Consider the following 16004-nt stretch of genomic DNA (forward strand, 5'->3'; position numbering starts at 1 on the left):
CTAATTCGCAGAGGTATTAATAATTATTTGTCATGAAATGTTTTGGTGTCAAATCTGAGGTGCCTGTGATTTATCATTACACAGTACTGTTTGGTCGTATGTGGACAAGTAGCCACATACATATATCGCTGCACAGCAAAGTTCCTTGTCCACAGTTGCCTAGTTCAGGTACCTCACAGAAGCACATTTTACACACAGCTTTTTCCTTATGGATGTCAAAATGTCACACATTTCAAAAGCTAGAATACGTACAAAATATTTAACTAAGGAAACCTAAAATTTATCACTTTATAACTTCTGAGCACCTACCTTTCTGTCTGGTGTTGTTCCTTTAATGTAAGTTTTTAACTAGAGAGCTCCATAGCCTCATCTTTCACACACTCATTATGTAGAAACAAGACAAGCTATTGCTACCAACAAGTAGCAAAAATGGCTATTTGTTTATTCTTTTAGCAGAAGCTTTCTGAAACAAGTTCTTTTTGTAGTTGTAGTGGAAAACAGAGAAAGTAAATCAAGGTGAAGAAAAGCAGTTCTCAAACTCTGGCACCCCTGCAAACACACCTTTAATTTTATGCCCAGTTCCTCTACATGACCTGGTTTTCTGTGGAACAATATTAAAAGTACTGCTGGTATTTCAACTTCTTTAAAGCTATCGAGTAGTGTCTCCTGACTTTTGCTGCTGTTGCTCTTGTCACTGTAATGTAAATAATCACTGTAGCTGCTAGAATGTATCAGTCTGTTTTTCAGATCTGAGTCTGTTTTAATCAAACCTGTTTGAAAAAGAAGAGGTATTCTATGAGTAGACGGTGTATTTAATAGATATCAGAAGTGTGTGAACTGTCTTTAGTATTAATTGTTAAAGAGTTGTAATGTCCATGGAAAAGATTGTAAAATTGTGAACTTTAGGTAATGAAAGAGCTTGCTGTAATGTCAAGCATGGCAACAGCTGCATATTAGCAATGGTATTCTGTTGCTGGCAGTGGGGCAGTAGAAATATCTGTCAATAAAGTATGGAATATTGCAAAAAAGACAAAACAGAACCACAACAGCAACAACATAACGTGAACAAGTTTAAAATACTTTAGGGGGTGTATTAGTAGTATATGCTAGTTCTGATTTTTAAAAACAAAACATAGAAGATTTGGCACTGAAGGACTTTTTCCTGTTTTCAAGGTATGGCATTATACATGCTGGTGGCATAGGAAAATACCTCAGTGACTGGATCCTGGATGGGGAACCTCCATTTGACCTGATAGAAGTAGATCCCAACCGCTATGGAAAGTGGACCACCACAGAATACACAGCAGCCAAAGCAAGAGAATCTTACGGTTTTAATAACATTGGTAAGAAGGTATTTTTTTTTAAATACATATTATAAATTATATCCTGAAAATAGATTCCAGCAAAGCCTGCCTCTAGATTTCTGTCTACATGTATTCTGTCTTGGTGAGGATCTTAGTATGCCATGTTTTTTTAGTTCAGGTTTTGTTGGATGTTTTTCCTCTCTAGTTGGTTACCCTAAAGAAGAAAGATTTGCTGGAAGACCAACAGAGAGAACCAGTGGGCTGTATGATTTGCTGAAGTCAAAATGTTCAATGGGCTTTCATGCAGGATGGGAGCAACCTCATTGGTTCTACAAACCTGGAGATGATACTGAATACAAGTAAATGAAAGATTAATTTCTCTCCCCCACCCTGAGATATAATTAATGAGAAACATACATTTATCATGAATTTCAGCTAAACGTATCAGTTAGGTAGATACTCCATTCTTAGTTTTTTTTCCATAGAATCCAATTCTGATAATGCAGACATTTCAAAACACATATTGAGGTATCCTGTTACTGTGCCAGGATTAGGATATCAGGGAGCAGCCTAGCTTAAGGAACAGGATAGAAAACAGTAAGTTCATTATAAATTTATATTTTCACCCTTTACTATTATTTGATCAGGAGCACAGTATAATGTGTTCATGAAAAAGCTCATACTTTTCTATGTAACACCCAGGAAAAGAGAAGCACAATCCTCTTATGTTTTTTTTTTTAATTTCTTTCCCCCTCTGTGCCTGCCCGCCTAGTTACCTTCTTGCATCAGGGAACATCCAGCAAATAAATGTTTTCCACAGGGATACTTGAGTCCCAATCTAAATGAGGCTCATAAAGGAATAAAGAGACACACTTGGCTGTTCAGAAATAAAGCCTCTGACACCTTAAACTCAAATAAATGATTCACCAACAAAGTATGCTGTAAATTGACAAAACAGACCACTACTTCTAACATTTGAACAGTTGACAGTTTATTGTACAAAACAGTTGATAAAATATCAACCCATATCTTTCTCTGTTGTTAAAAGATTTTAATAATTAAGCTATGTTAGACCAAGGAAAATACTCAGTAAGCTGCCTACAGTTGGAAAATTCTATCTCTTTTGGATGATTATTATACTAAAGAAACTGGAAACTACCTTTTGCTGAAAAAAAAACCACTGAATTTTCAAATTGTGTTTCATATGTCTAAATGCTCTGTTTCAGACCCAGTTTCCGACGCACAAATTGGTTTGACCCTGTGGGTCGTGAATATAAGCAGGTTATGGGAAATGTTGGTGTGATTGACTTGTCACCATTTGGCAAGTTTAAAGTAAAAGGCACAGATTCTGTTAAGCTGCTGGATCATCTGTTTGCAAATGTTGTTCCAAAGGTAAATGGACGGTAATAACTGTTTTAATATAGGATTTAGACAAACAAGATCTGCTTGTCTGTGTTGAAAATGAAGCACAATATTGTTCCATATCTTTCAGATAATGAACACTCAGATTCTTTGGAGAAATTGCTGTATGAGGAGATGTATTTCACTCAGTTAAGAGCATGAACAGTAGGGTTTATACTAGAGCAGCCCCAAGCAGAAGTACCTTTTGGCACAGATCACTGAACCATGGAATGCTTGCTGTTGTACAGGACCTCTGAAGGTCATCTTGTCCAGCCCTCTGTTCAAGCAGGTCACCTGGAGCTATTTGCCTAGAATGATGTCCAGATGACTTTTGAGTATCTCCAAGGATGGAGACTCCAACAGCTCTCGGGTCAACCTGTTGCTCTGCTTAAGTCACCTTTCCAGTACAAAAGTATTTCCTTATGTTTGGACAGAGCCTCCTATATTCTAAATCCTTGTCTGAGGGAGACCAGGTGAATCTCCCTTGGAATTTGTAATAATAAATAGTAGAATAGCTTGGTAGCTGCCTGCCTAAAACTGTGCTATAATGTGGTAGCTTAAGGTAGCAGAACAGAGCAGTGCAAGGTGCTTTTCCCTGACCGTAGCTGGATGTAGCACTCTTCCTGGATGCCCAAGGGAACAGTTTTGTTGTAGGTTTTTGTTTTTCCTTTTTTTTTTTTTTTTTTTTTCAAATGTGACCCATGCTTATTTTCCACCCACTCATACTGACTCTGGCTGCCTGGAGCTGGAAGGGTTCCAAACATTCAGGTTATTCAGCTTTCAGTTCACCCTGTCCTTTTTCCACAACTGTGGCTGCTCACAGATCATCAAAATATGATCATGTTTTAAAAAATGGCATACTGTGACAGAATACTCCAGGTTTCTTTTTCTTGGTCCTCAGTTTATGGTAGTGCTCCATACTACCGTTTGGTAGTCCAAAGGGTACTATCCTTGGGGTACCCTTTATCTTCCTGCTTTTGCCCATTTCAGCACAGAATTTCACAAAGTGTTTGCTGTAGGTGATGGTTTTAGCCACTTCAGACACCAGTGGGAGGAAGCATAGGGAAACACGAAGTACACTAAGACTATAGTTATGAAGGTAGGTACCTTCTCAGAGGTCAGAGCCAAATGAATGGGAAGGCTGTATGCAAGACTGATATCCTATAGGTTTAAGTAAAAGAAGAACCTGAATTCATATTTGTCATATTTTTTTACTGTACTAATTTTGTGATAATAATATAGATTGGAATTTTATTTTCTTTCTGGCTTGGAGTAGAGGCAGGGAAAGAGTGTCATCAGTGTCCGTGGGTAACAGTGAATATACTTACATGATAAAGGGAAAGCAAGATTGAACAGGAAATTATGGGAAAAAAGCAGGTGTTTTCAGTAGAGTTACATCAGTGTTACTAAGGGGAAAAAGAAAGCTAGATGGCAAAGTGGAATGAACAGTTTAAGAGTCCACTAAAAAATCCAGCATTCATGAAAATTGCTTATTTAAGCTGACTGATTTTTGGTGCCATTCATGCTATTCTGCATCATAAAATAATTCAGTGAAGTTACTGAGATATACTTGTATCACAAACAAGTTGAATGTGACTAGCATTAGATCCTGAAAATTCAAATATGTGCCTGTAGTATGCCAGTAACTATATTAATGTAATATGATCTTGCAAAAGAATGTTAATATCTGCAATATTTTTTGTTTTTCCATTCATTGTCTGGGCTCTGACTGGGTGACTGACAAGGTTCTTATGAAAGCAGAATGAAATAAGAATTAAATTCTGCCTCTGGAACCAGACAGCACAATGTCTATGGCACATTCATATTTCTGTTGCTATGGATGATACCTTTATGAACATGTGTATGTTTTATGGTCACAGCTAAGTAACTTTTATTTGAAACTTTGCCTCTAGAAATCATGTTTCTGACACAGAACCTGATACGAATGTACAGAGATGTAGATTCATAGTCAGCAACTACATAAAATAAAAAAGCGTATGTAAATCAGGGCCACAGAAGTATAAGCCAACCCAGCATTTCGTTCTGTAAAGTAAGGGGCAAAGTTTGTTTTATCCTTTTGGGATCTGAAAGACTTATTTACATGATTAAAAAAGAATATTTATGTCAATAACCTACAAATTTTTTGGTTGGATGATCAGGGAACAGAGTAAAATTGATGGAATTCATGTTGAAAATGCAGTCTTAAATCAAATGTAACTTAAGAATGCCTTGTCTAATATACAAATAACAAATATTTATAAAGGTCTTGATTTACCTTATTTCAAAATTTTCTCTTTTTTTTCTATAAAGAAAAATGTATCATTTCCATTGTAAAGCATAAGCTTGGCCAGTTGTGCATTTGTCCAATCCTATTATGGCATAGGAGAACAACCATAAAAAATTTGTGTTTCTTTCAAGTGAAAATAAATTTCCATACATTTCATAATGTTTAAGAATTTAAAACTTTTATTTTGCATTCTTAATATTTGCAAATTTTACCCTGTAGGTGAGTTCTACAAATATAAGCCATATGTTAACACCAAGAGGAAAAGTTTATGCTGAGCTAACAGTCTCTCAACTGCATCCTGGAGAATTTATGCTTGTAACTGGCTCAGGGTCAGAACTCCATGATCTGAGGTTAGTTTATTTTTACTACAGTAAGTACATACTGCTATATAGCCACATTAATATAGAAACCCTTTTATCAAGTGCCAAATATTTTATTATTATTCAACAGACCTTTCACTAAGTGAAATTCTCACCTGAGAATTCTACTTACTTATTGATTTTAATTTCCTAGAAGCTTGGTTGACTTGAATCATGAAGCATAAGCAGTGCATATCGGATTGTTGCTGATGTAAAAAGAGGGAGAATTTACTGATAATTATGTAATACTGATGGAGGTAGTTCTTGTTTTGTTCTTGAACCTGTTTGTGCTTGACATTGTATGATGGAACAGAGCATAGTTGTTCCTTTCTAGTGTTTTCTCTTACGCAAAAAAGAAAATTGGCTTTAAATACGGATGACCTCAGAGGCACTGACCTGGCCAATACAAATTGCTAGTGTAGTCTTCCTGATACTGTGATAATGTCTTCTGCTCTGGGCTCTGGGGTAATGAAGCAAGATAGCAGAAAGAAAAGAAGTAAAAGCAATTGCAGGATGACTTCATTAAAGTGCCTTTCATAGATGAGCACTGGAAGCAACATATCTAGTACAATTAGCAGCTGTACTTACATACTAAGAAAAAGAATTTTTCTCAGTGGAGATTGCTGACAAATCAGTTATTTAGAATGAATCAACATATAAAAGACTGAAATTTGCTATCCTGATACACAATGAACAATGTACCATTTCATAACTTTCTCATAAGAATAAGTAGGACTGTTGGCACATTCAGGAAACAAAGGCATTTACTAGAGGCACTAGAGAATTTCTACTGTCCCACTTGGCGCTCCAATGTGCCTGCTATCTTTTAACACTGCTTAACACATTGTTAATGTACATCATAGTGCATTAATACTACTTCAGAAGATTTTTAAATATATGCATTTCATTTATTTTGTGAACTTCCTGAAAGATAATACGCAGCTCATGTTTTTGCTTAAAACAGAACTTCCTGCTAGTACTTTAAATACTGTACACAGGAAGAAACAAACCTGGTTGTACATTTCTATTGACATAGGGAATTTATTTGGGAACTTATGTTCACTGTGTTTCTTCCTTGCTCTTTTTGTATGTTGACTTTTTATTAACACATTCTGGATCCAAAAGCAGATCTCTGTTCAGTCCTATGAGATCACTTCTTTCTCTTATCGTGAAAACACTGTTCCACCCATTTAAATTATCATGTTTCCTGTCTATCCAAGATGCCTGTGTTTATATACCAGTACCTCACCAGAAAACAGTTTAACATCAGTGATGGGTATGACTAACACATAATTCCATTTGTTTTCAGAAAGTGTGGGTCTGGGAACTGCTGGGAAGATGAATACCAACAAAACATCATTCCTTTTTTTATTTCATCTAAATCAGTTACTTTTCATAAAGAATTTAACATCAATACTGTGTTTTATCTGCAGATGGATAGAAGAGAATGTAATGAGAGGTGGTTACAAAGTTGAAATAGAAAACGTGACAGATGAGATGGGAGTACTTGGTGTAGCGGGCCCCTATGCAAGACAGGTCCTCCAGAAGTTGACAGATGAGGATCTAAGTGATGGTTCATTTAAGTTTCTGCAGTCTAAACATCTGAAACTTTCTGATATTCCTGTTACTGCCATCAGGATATCATACACAGGTAAGCAATAGAGGAAACAGACTCTTCAGCAAACAGACAATAAGTGTAATGAAAATTATGTTGAATTTCATCAAGAAATAGGTTAATTACATTTTATATATTAATGTGTGAGGAAGCACACTTAGATATGAGTATATTGATTTTCAAATGTGAAACCGTCAGAGTCTGTGCTGAGTTTTCCAAGACCTTTCTCTCTAGAATGCCCTATAGTGCAAATATTTATTTTACAGAACAAAAGGCCAGTTTTGATAACCTCTGTGGTATCTGTTGCAAAACCAACGTCAAGAATTGTTTTTGGAGTACCTTATATTAGTGTTTGCCACATCCCTTGCAAATGTGTAATGCTGTAGTGCTGAGTATTTGTTTTTCTCAGTTACTTTGTATTTTTATTTCTTTTTATGTCCATCTCTACTGCAATAGACTGAATTCAGAGCATTCTGAAGCAGCTGAATTCCTTGTAATTCATATTCTCTTTCTGTTGTACTGAATATAATACATTCATTTTATGCTTATTTATACTCAGTTACATTTGCTCTTTGCTTGCCAAGTCATCATCTGTTTATAATGCCCTTAAGCATCACCTCTCAGTGTGACTTCATTACATGACCTATTCTCACTGTTTCTTCTGATTCCACCTTCCACCCTGATTTCAGTTAACAGTTTAAATTAGAACACTAGTACCACTGCTCAAGATCAAGGGCACAAAGGCTCTGGTGGTTGCTTCAGGGAATTAGACTGCTGTTTAATATCAGAGTTGACCTAAAATGTGAATTAACAGTTACAGCACTGATCCCCACTTTTAACCAAAGATAGGATTCTATTTATTAGGATTGCTTCATTGTTGAGCTGCTGAAAGCATTAATCTTGTTTGTATAACAGGTGAATTGGGCTGGGAGCTTTATCATAGAAAAGAAGATTCTATAGCTCTTTACAATGCAATCATGGAAGCTGGCCAAAAAGAGGGCATTGACAACTTTGGAACATATGCTCTGAATGCCTTAAGACTGGAAAAGGGCTTCCGAGCCTGGGGAGCAGAGGTCAGGAAATGTAACTTCTCTATTAATCTTTCTGGTTATTTATTTATTTATTTCATTATGATTATCCTGCTTTTAGTTAGAGTTAGCACAAGCAGTGTTTGTTCCAGAGTCTCAGTTTAGCATGAAAATAAAATTTACCTTGAGCAGGAAGAGCAGCTATAATTCTGGACAGTGTAATTTCTAAACAGAAATAATCAGTATACTCCATTGCACTGCTGGCAAAGAGACATTTATTTTCATTCACTGATGTTTTCCCCTCTTGTGTGTAACAAAATTCTGAGAGTTTTGCTGTGCTCTAGTGTTTTGAAATCAAAGGTTTGGCTGGTAGATTCTGAAAATGTTTGATTCCTGTAATAACTCTGTCAGGAGAGACCAATTATTCTTGCTTCATAATGTATTTGGAACTTTTTCAGTTGCCATTAGTTTATGTCTGCCAAATTTTCTTACTCGCAATAAAGAACTGTCCAGGGAGGTTAGAAAATTTGGGGAAAATCAGTGTAATTTCTGCTTACCTTAAATTTTTCTTAATGCTTTTGGAAATGAAAGAACTCAAGAAGATGAAATGGTGGGTGTTTTTCCTTTTTTTTTCTTTCTTTCGCTTGCCCAGCGATAATTACTTTCATTCTTGCTTCAAATGCTACCAAAAACCTCATTCACCAATGGAAATGTGGGGAATAAAATCGGCTTTGTGCTTTATTTTCCTCTCCAGCTAAGTCATTGTGCTGGTTTGCATTTTATGTGTGTACTTTACTTATTTAGTCTTCTACAGGTTCCATTTTGCTTTGATGAAATTCTGCCTCTCACTGAAATGTGTATTTACTTTGCATATTGAAACTTAGATAAATGATTTACATATCTATACTTTATATTAGGCATAGTAGTAGATATTCTGTTTAAATCACATACTGGAAACATGCAGTGTATTAAAATGGCCATTGCACAGATGTAACATGGAAGACACTGACACAGGCGTAAATAAAAGGATGCATAGAATGAATAAATGAAGCCCCCAGCCCAAAAGCTATGATGGGCCATCATGTACAGATGGTGAATTTATCTTTTTTAACAGATGAACTGTGACACTAATCCCTTGGAAGCTGGACTGGAATACTTTGTAAAGCTAAACAAGGTATGTCATTTATTTTCAATGTGTTCTATTATGTCCAAGGTTATTTCTTTAAGTGTTTGAAAAGAAAAACTCATTATCTGTAAAATAAAAATGGGTTTAGAAAATTATAATTCTAAGTACTTTCTAAATATCAATTTGATTTAAAAAAAATGTTTAGTATTTTCCCATGGTTTTTGCTATCAGAATTATACATTAGATCAGGAAGCTGCAAATACTAAGTGTTGTCTATGTGAAAAATAACTGATTTATTTTCATAGAGAAATTGGAGTTGTGTTTTATAAATGTGTAGTGTCTGTATATAAGCTGAACAAGCCTATTCATATTATGAAAATATTTTCCCTGTTCATTCTTATTAAAGGAGTTTGTTTGTTTTGTTGGCTTTTTGGGTTTGGTTGTTGTGGTTTTGGTTTTTTTTTGTTTTTTGATTAATGTAAGCAGGAAAGCAGCCATAAGCAGGGAAAGCTTACCAAGATGCCCATGCAAAATGTAGAAAAGCACTAATGTGCATGAAGTACTTCTTCATTGCTCCTCAAAGTTCTCTGCAGGGTTGAAATGCAGGGTTGGAACAGCTCTCTAGAGCAGATACTCATGTTGCAGATGAATGGGCATGGAATGACTCTCCAGTGTAGATGCAGGATCTAAGCCTAAAATATTTGCCAGTTTTGCTGAACTGATGTGAAAAAGGAAATAATCTACGTTTATTTATTGACAGAAACGGGGGCAGTTGTGACTGTATGTTTACACTGCAGAGGTACCTGAGCTTACTCAGATATTGGAAGCAGTCTAAACGCTGTAGCATGAAGTGCAATGTGAGATTATTTACTCTGCTTTTTGGCAGTTTGGGGCTATGAGTCCCAGTTCCACACCTCTGGTTTTGGTGTGTTTGGCATGGCATAGAACTCAGCAATCCTCACAGGCCACTGTGACTGAAGATAAGCAAATATTCTGCTATCAGTTGCTATTGTTAAGGAAACTTCACCCATAAAAGGCAAATGAGAAAAAAAACTACAGGAAACAGATACTTTTTTTTTGGGGGGGGGGGGGTGACATCTTTATTAGTTGAGTTCCTGAAAAAAATTATTCCTTTAAACATGCACCCCCAATTGGGGAACGTGCTGATTCCTGTGTAAATAAAAACGAAAAGGTACTGTTCAGTCAATTACCAAAGTCTTCTTACTGTGCAACAAGCAGCTCAAATAGCTCACAAACAAGCAAAAAGACTTCAGCATAAGTGAATCTCGAGTGATATGTCATAGAAAACTTGAACAGTTTCTAAAGAAATTAAAGTGAATGAATGACCAAATGCCATTGAAGGTAATAAAATAAAAAATTATACTTTATTTCCACAAAAGGACATTTAAATATGTGGGGAATAAATAGGAAGAGATGTAAATTACCAATAAAATACTGATATTTCTCTGTGTTTACAAAGTTTAGGTATGCATTGTCTTCAGGTATATATGGACTAGTAATTTTTTTGTCCTGAGTAACAGGAAAAACTCTTAAAATCTTAAGTTGACACCCCTCACCCTCCTTCCCCTCCCTGGTCTATATAGCATGACAATAAATAAACCTTTTTCCTCAGTTCTCCTGTGGCAACTTTCATTTTATCAGTAAGGCTGAAGAGAGGGTATTGTTCCAGCTAGTTTTCTTTAGACCCTGCTTGATACTTTTTTGTTTTCTCTAATTTTGGCATTAGTTGCTTCTTTGCACAAATGAGCAGGATGGGTTGTGATTAAACCAAACTTGCGGGACACTAGCAGAATTAATTTCTAGTTTAGAGAGCACAGTGTCTTCATAATACCAACAAAATCTGCCTGGTTTAGGGGTGAGTATTTTTTTAATAACTGTTGATCTTTTGATTGTTCAACTACATTTAGGAAGTTAGGTAAGTTGTTAGAAATCCTCATCTCATGAATAAGCACTCTGCTAATAAATATTCGATAGAGTTCTAATGGCTTTTGTGTCAGGAAATTCCCAGAATATCTTTAAAGGGGAAAAAGTTGCAATTCATTTTGCTCTGCATCTCAGAATATTGTTTCAGTTCTGCTGCACATTTGCATTTTCTCAGGCTCGAGTCAAAGATATAACACCTCTGAATGCTTTTTATTTTTCAAAACCCTGGTTTAAAACCAATGGATTTTTCAGATATTATTATAGAAAAAGGTAAGCACTCACCAGATGTTAATTTACTCCAGACCTTTGTTCTATGGCATAATCAACTACATCTGTGTTTACCTTGCCATATAGATCAAAAGTGTGAAATCACGAAGACCTCTCACTCTTGAAGATCCCACAGTCTCCCTGGGCAGTCTGTTCTAGTAATTCACCATCCTTACATGAGAAAATGTTTTCTTGCTATACTTTAAACTTATAAATGATTATTATGTTCATTATGGATATATAGAAAAGATATTTCCTTATTTCAGAAGCTGATTACATCTTTGAAACCTTCTGCAGTGTTTCTTTTTGGTCTTCTGAAATGATTATTTTTAGCTAATTCAATATTCTTAAACCAGCCTATTTTTCTCCTGACCATAACAGACCAGAAATCCCAATAAAACTTGATGTTAGAGTGAAAATTCTCTATGTCAATTTTAGTAGCTCACAGAAATAAACTCTTTCAGAAGGTCCATATGAATCCAATAGTGCTAGCACTTACCAAGAGCGTTCAGCGGCAGTAGTCAGAAGTTAAATAAGCTCGTACGTTTCTGACTGGTTTTGCTATATCCGAGACTGCCATCTCCTGGTCACTCCCTCTGCAGGAGCAGCTCACTGCGATTCGGGAAGAGAGTGCCGTAGTAGAGACTGGGACTCTGGTCTACTGCACCCTTCCAGGCGGGGATCTGGGTGCTCAGCTAAAATTTAGTGTTAGTTTCCACTAGAAGGAAATACCGTTATCAGGGGCAGTGTTTCTTTGTTGCAGCCCTTTTTATTTACTGGGGCAGTTTCTCTGTTTTCCATTCCAAGCTTCTTTCCAGATTTTGCCATACCCAGCATTTCTCACTACTCTAACCAGCCTTTTTTTAAAACAAAACAGAACAAACAAAACAAAACAAAACAAAACTTTCTCCTTTGTTTCCTTCTCCTTTACCTGTCTGCTCTGCACTATTTGTGCCTCATCTTCACCAGTGCTACTCAGTGACTGCCTGAATTTCGATGTCAATAAAGACTGCAAGTCCTACCCCTCTTTCTCACTTTGACATTTGCTGGTTTTTACTATTACACCTATTAGACACATGAGCATTTAACTACTTCATTATTCGTTATCAATAGAAGTTGTGTCATACCCTGCAGCTTTAATGAGATGGGTGAATGACAAGATGTGATCCTTGAGGATTGACCTAACCTCCAACACAACTGTACATAAACTGTTATATGAAGCTAAGTTGAGTTATGCTAAGGCTGGGCTTCTATATTTTTATTCCTTTGGTAGCAGGTTTAAGCTTACAGTTTCACGTCCTCCTATTTTGCGTCATTTGTTTCCCTCCTGGCCACTCTGCCAGGACGGCCTCACAGTTGTGTCAGTCCAGCTCATGATCTAAGATAGTATACCTCAATTTATTAAAGCACAAAACTATAAACATTTTTTCTAACAAAAATGCTAGGACTGGCACAACTGCAGAGAGTATGCCCTCCAAAAGGGGAGTGCTAACAGGATTATCAGTCCTGCCATGGGTCCGTGGGGCTCTGGCAACAAACACCACCCAGCACAAGGTGAAGAGGGAGGGTACAGAAAACAGCAGAAAGGATGTGGATGCTGGCTCTGGGTCTCTGCAGCTTTGCAGCATACGTAGTCATTTGTATCATCATTCCATGTAAATGCTGCTGTTCTGATCTGGTAACACTCTATGCTTTCAGAAACATAAAGGCAACAAATGAGAAGGGCATAACTGGGAAAACAACCACTTGTAGCCATTTGGTTATGTCTGCTACTTCTAAATTATTTGCAGGCTTTCTTTAATTTAAAAAAAAATTAAAAATTTTATTTTTCCCCTTGAAAAAAATCACTGACTTTAAAATAGGAGCTGTGTTTGTGGAACCATAGAAAAAGGTTCATTTTAATCTTCTCATATCTAAAATCTAGTATAGGGTATGTAGGGCAAGCTTAGTAGGAGGAATGGCTGCACATGCTGTTTGGGTCTGGTGGGAGCAGTGCTACAACTTGATACTGGACAAGCTGAACTTTAGGAGGTTCTGTAACTTCCCCTTATTGCTGCTGTGTGCCTTTCTGCACTTCTCCAATATACATCTCTCCTGTTCTGAGAGGAATAACTACAGTAGTGATCTCTGACCCCACTCCATAATCTGTTGCATATAAGGCCGTGCTTTGTGCCAGCTCTACTCCACACAAGAAAGGGAGGTAGAAGAAGAAAGAGCACAAATTTCACTGAAGAAGGGATACGGATCCTAGGGGAAAACAGAGGGATCTGAGTAAAGGTGGAGCAATGGAAAGGTACAAGGTATTTGAGAGGGGGTAAGGGAACTTTCCCCCCTCTTTCTTTCAATTCCCATTTATTATGCCTATGACATATTTATTCAGTGTACTTTTCCAAATAGATCCTGTCCCCAGTCAAACTAAAATTTAGGAGTGGAACCATATTGTATGGTTACTTCATTTGATGTCCAGAGGGTCATAAACCAGAGGATTCATTCTGTGAATTTACACAGTTTATGAAACACACAGGGAAGAATTTGCAGTTACTTTGTTACCTGTATAAAATGCACACCTAGATCGCTCCCACTGTGTTTCTTGGGCCATGTAAAGCAGTAAATACCCACTAAGATAGAAATGATGACCCAAAATAATCAGTAATTCATCAGTTGTTTATATCAATTTTTTACAGCTGGCTGTTTGCATATAAGAATGGCTTAGACAGATTGAGTGAAAGCCACAGTGATGCAGGTGCCACACATACTGACTGGCCACACCTCTAGTGGAAACTAGAAAACTGTTAGAAAATTGTTTTCTGTGGTGTTAATTGTAGCTTTGTCTTGTTACAGAAAAATAAACTTGTCAAATATTTGCTGCCTGCAGAGGAAAATGATCTTCAGTTATCACCCTGGTGAGGGTGATATCATTTGCAGCGTTACCCTGAAATTATTCAAATGCATCCAACTAAGAATAATTAATTCCAAAATGCTGTATTGATGCTGTCTCCAGTGTGTTGTAACATGATGTTTACAGCAGAATGCAGCAGCTGTTTGTGGTGCCTTACTCAGTTGGGTGCCTTTGTGCACATAATTTGGCTATATGCCCGCAGTCATAAGTAGCATACCAAATAAATTTCAACATTTCATTATTAAGAGATTTGCATATCTTTGTTGCCACTTACTGCTGAATAGATATGATGTTTTCCTTCCTAGATACCTAGAGTTTATTCTACTAAACTGTACAATCTTGAAAAATAAATTTAAAAAAGAATTAAAGTTTTATCAATAATTTCTATTCCTTTGCTTCCATTAAGACACAAAATATTTTTACAGAGGATTAGAATTAGGATCTGTGTGACATTAAAAGCCAAGCACACTTGAAACACAGCAAGATAAACTTTTCAGGGTACATCTCTGTACTTGAAAAATCATCTCATTGGTTATTGTCTCCTGAACTCTTTAAAATATAAATATATCTGTATGTATATATGACCAATATGTTAATAGATAAAATAATCAGTGGGGTCCCTTTAACTATATGCTATTTTAAAAACTTAACACATCACAAAGACAGCTTAGTCTTTGTGGTGTGATTTTCCACTATAATCTGTGTGTTAGGTAACACAAGCAAAAATCTTGTATCTAAGAAGTGTTTTTCTTTTATGTGAAAAACATTATACCTGCCAAATGTTAATGCTTTAGGAGCTTATGACAAGATAATATGTCTTCTCATTTTAGGCTTAGCTTAATAGGACTGTCCTTGCTCTTAAGTAGTAAAAGTTTTACGCTGTTGTCGCATGTCAAATGATTTTTTTAAAACTGAAAGACGATTAAGAGCAGCTTTAAATTGGGTTTGAGTTTGGAATTGTTTAGGGCTTTTCGCTGTTTCCATTCTTTTTGTTCTGTTTTGGTTTTTTTGTTTTCCTTTTTTAATGTTCATTTTTAATGTGACTTTCTCAATACTCATTGTTACTGTTTTGAATGGCATTTTTTCCTTGCATTATGTTTAGTGTCACAAGTTAGAACAAATAGAAGGAATACTCAAACTGGCTACTTTTCTCTGAGAAAGAGGAAGCAGTTGTTACCAAGAATTGTGGGGCCGAGGTCGAAAGAATTAGTTTCTAAATGCTGTCTTATTGTAATGAACCTCACACACACACACTCATTAATAAATGAATAATGGTGGAAATAAGTTAGTGTAAAATTGACATGGATACCCTAGAACTGTAAAACAGAAAGACTGAAGTGGTCAAATTCGTATGGTTAGAATTTCTTAAGGAGTTTCTTTAAATATTTTAAAAAACTATATATATACTTTTTTTTCAGTTTTATGTTATATGTACACATACATTTTCACATACATTTTTATCCATGTTCATATAGTGTTTGTACATATGTGTGTGTTTATGTATGTACTTATATATACACACATTGTATGTACTTACAGATATATACATTATTATGCATATATATACAGATATTTGCAGAGTGTGTGTGTGTGTATATTTACATATTTGTGTACACTTTGCACAGCTTGAATTCTAGATTACCTCTTGGTTAACCTTCAAGGAGCATAAAATAACAAAGAACATACTCATTTTACATGAAATCCCTCAAATCCACCTCCAGCTAGCTTAAGAATTATGTAACAGTTTATTCCAGGTGCCCAAAAGCCTGGCCTA

General features: G+C 36.1%; 1 protein-coding gene across 1 annotated transcript in view; it reads left to right on the plus strand.

The window, feature by feature from the left end:
• The window catches only part of DMGDH (dimethylglycine dehydrogenase), a 43265-nt gene that overhangs the window by 23110 nt on the left and 4151 nt on the right, over positions 1-16004 (plus strand). Inside the window, exons 9-15 of the mRNA XM_034072707.1 lie at positions 1174-1343; positions 1510-1663; positions 2531-2696; positions 5212-5342; positions 6785-7002; positions 7882-8039; positions 9109-9168. Coding sequence (XP_033928598.1) covers positions 1174-1343; positions 1510-1663; positions 2531-2696; positions 5212-5342; positions 6785-7002; positions 7882-8039; positions 9109-9168 — 1057 coding nt within the window. The remainder of the gene's footprint in view (positions 1-1173; positions 1344-1509; positions 1664-2530; positions 2697-5211; positions 5343-6784; positions 7003-7881; positions 8040-9108; positions 9169-16004) is intronic.

The sequence above is a fragment of the Melopsittacus undulatus genome, chromosome Z (genome assembly GCF_012275295.1).
Source record: "Melopsittacus undulatus isolate bMelUnd1 chromosome Z, bMelUnd1.mat.Z, whole genome shotgun sequence".
Taxonomy (NCBI): Eukaryota; Metazoa; Chordata; class Aves; order Psittaciformes; family Psittaculidae; genus Melopsittacus; species Melopsittacus undulatus.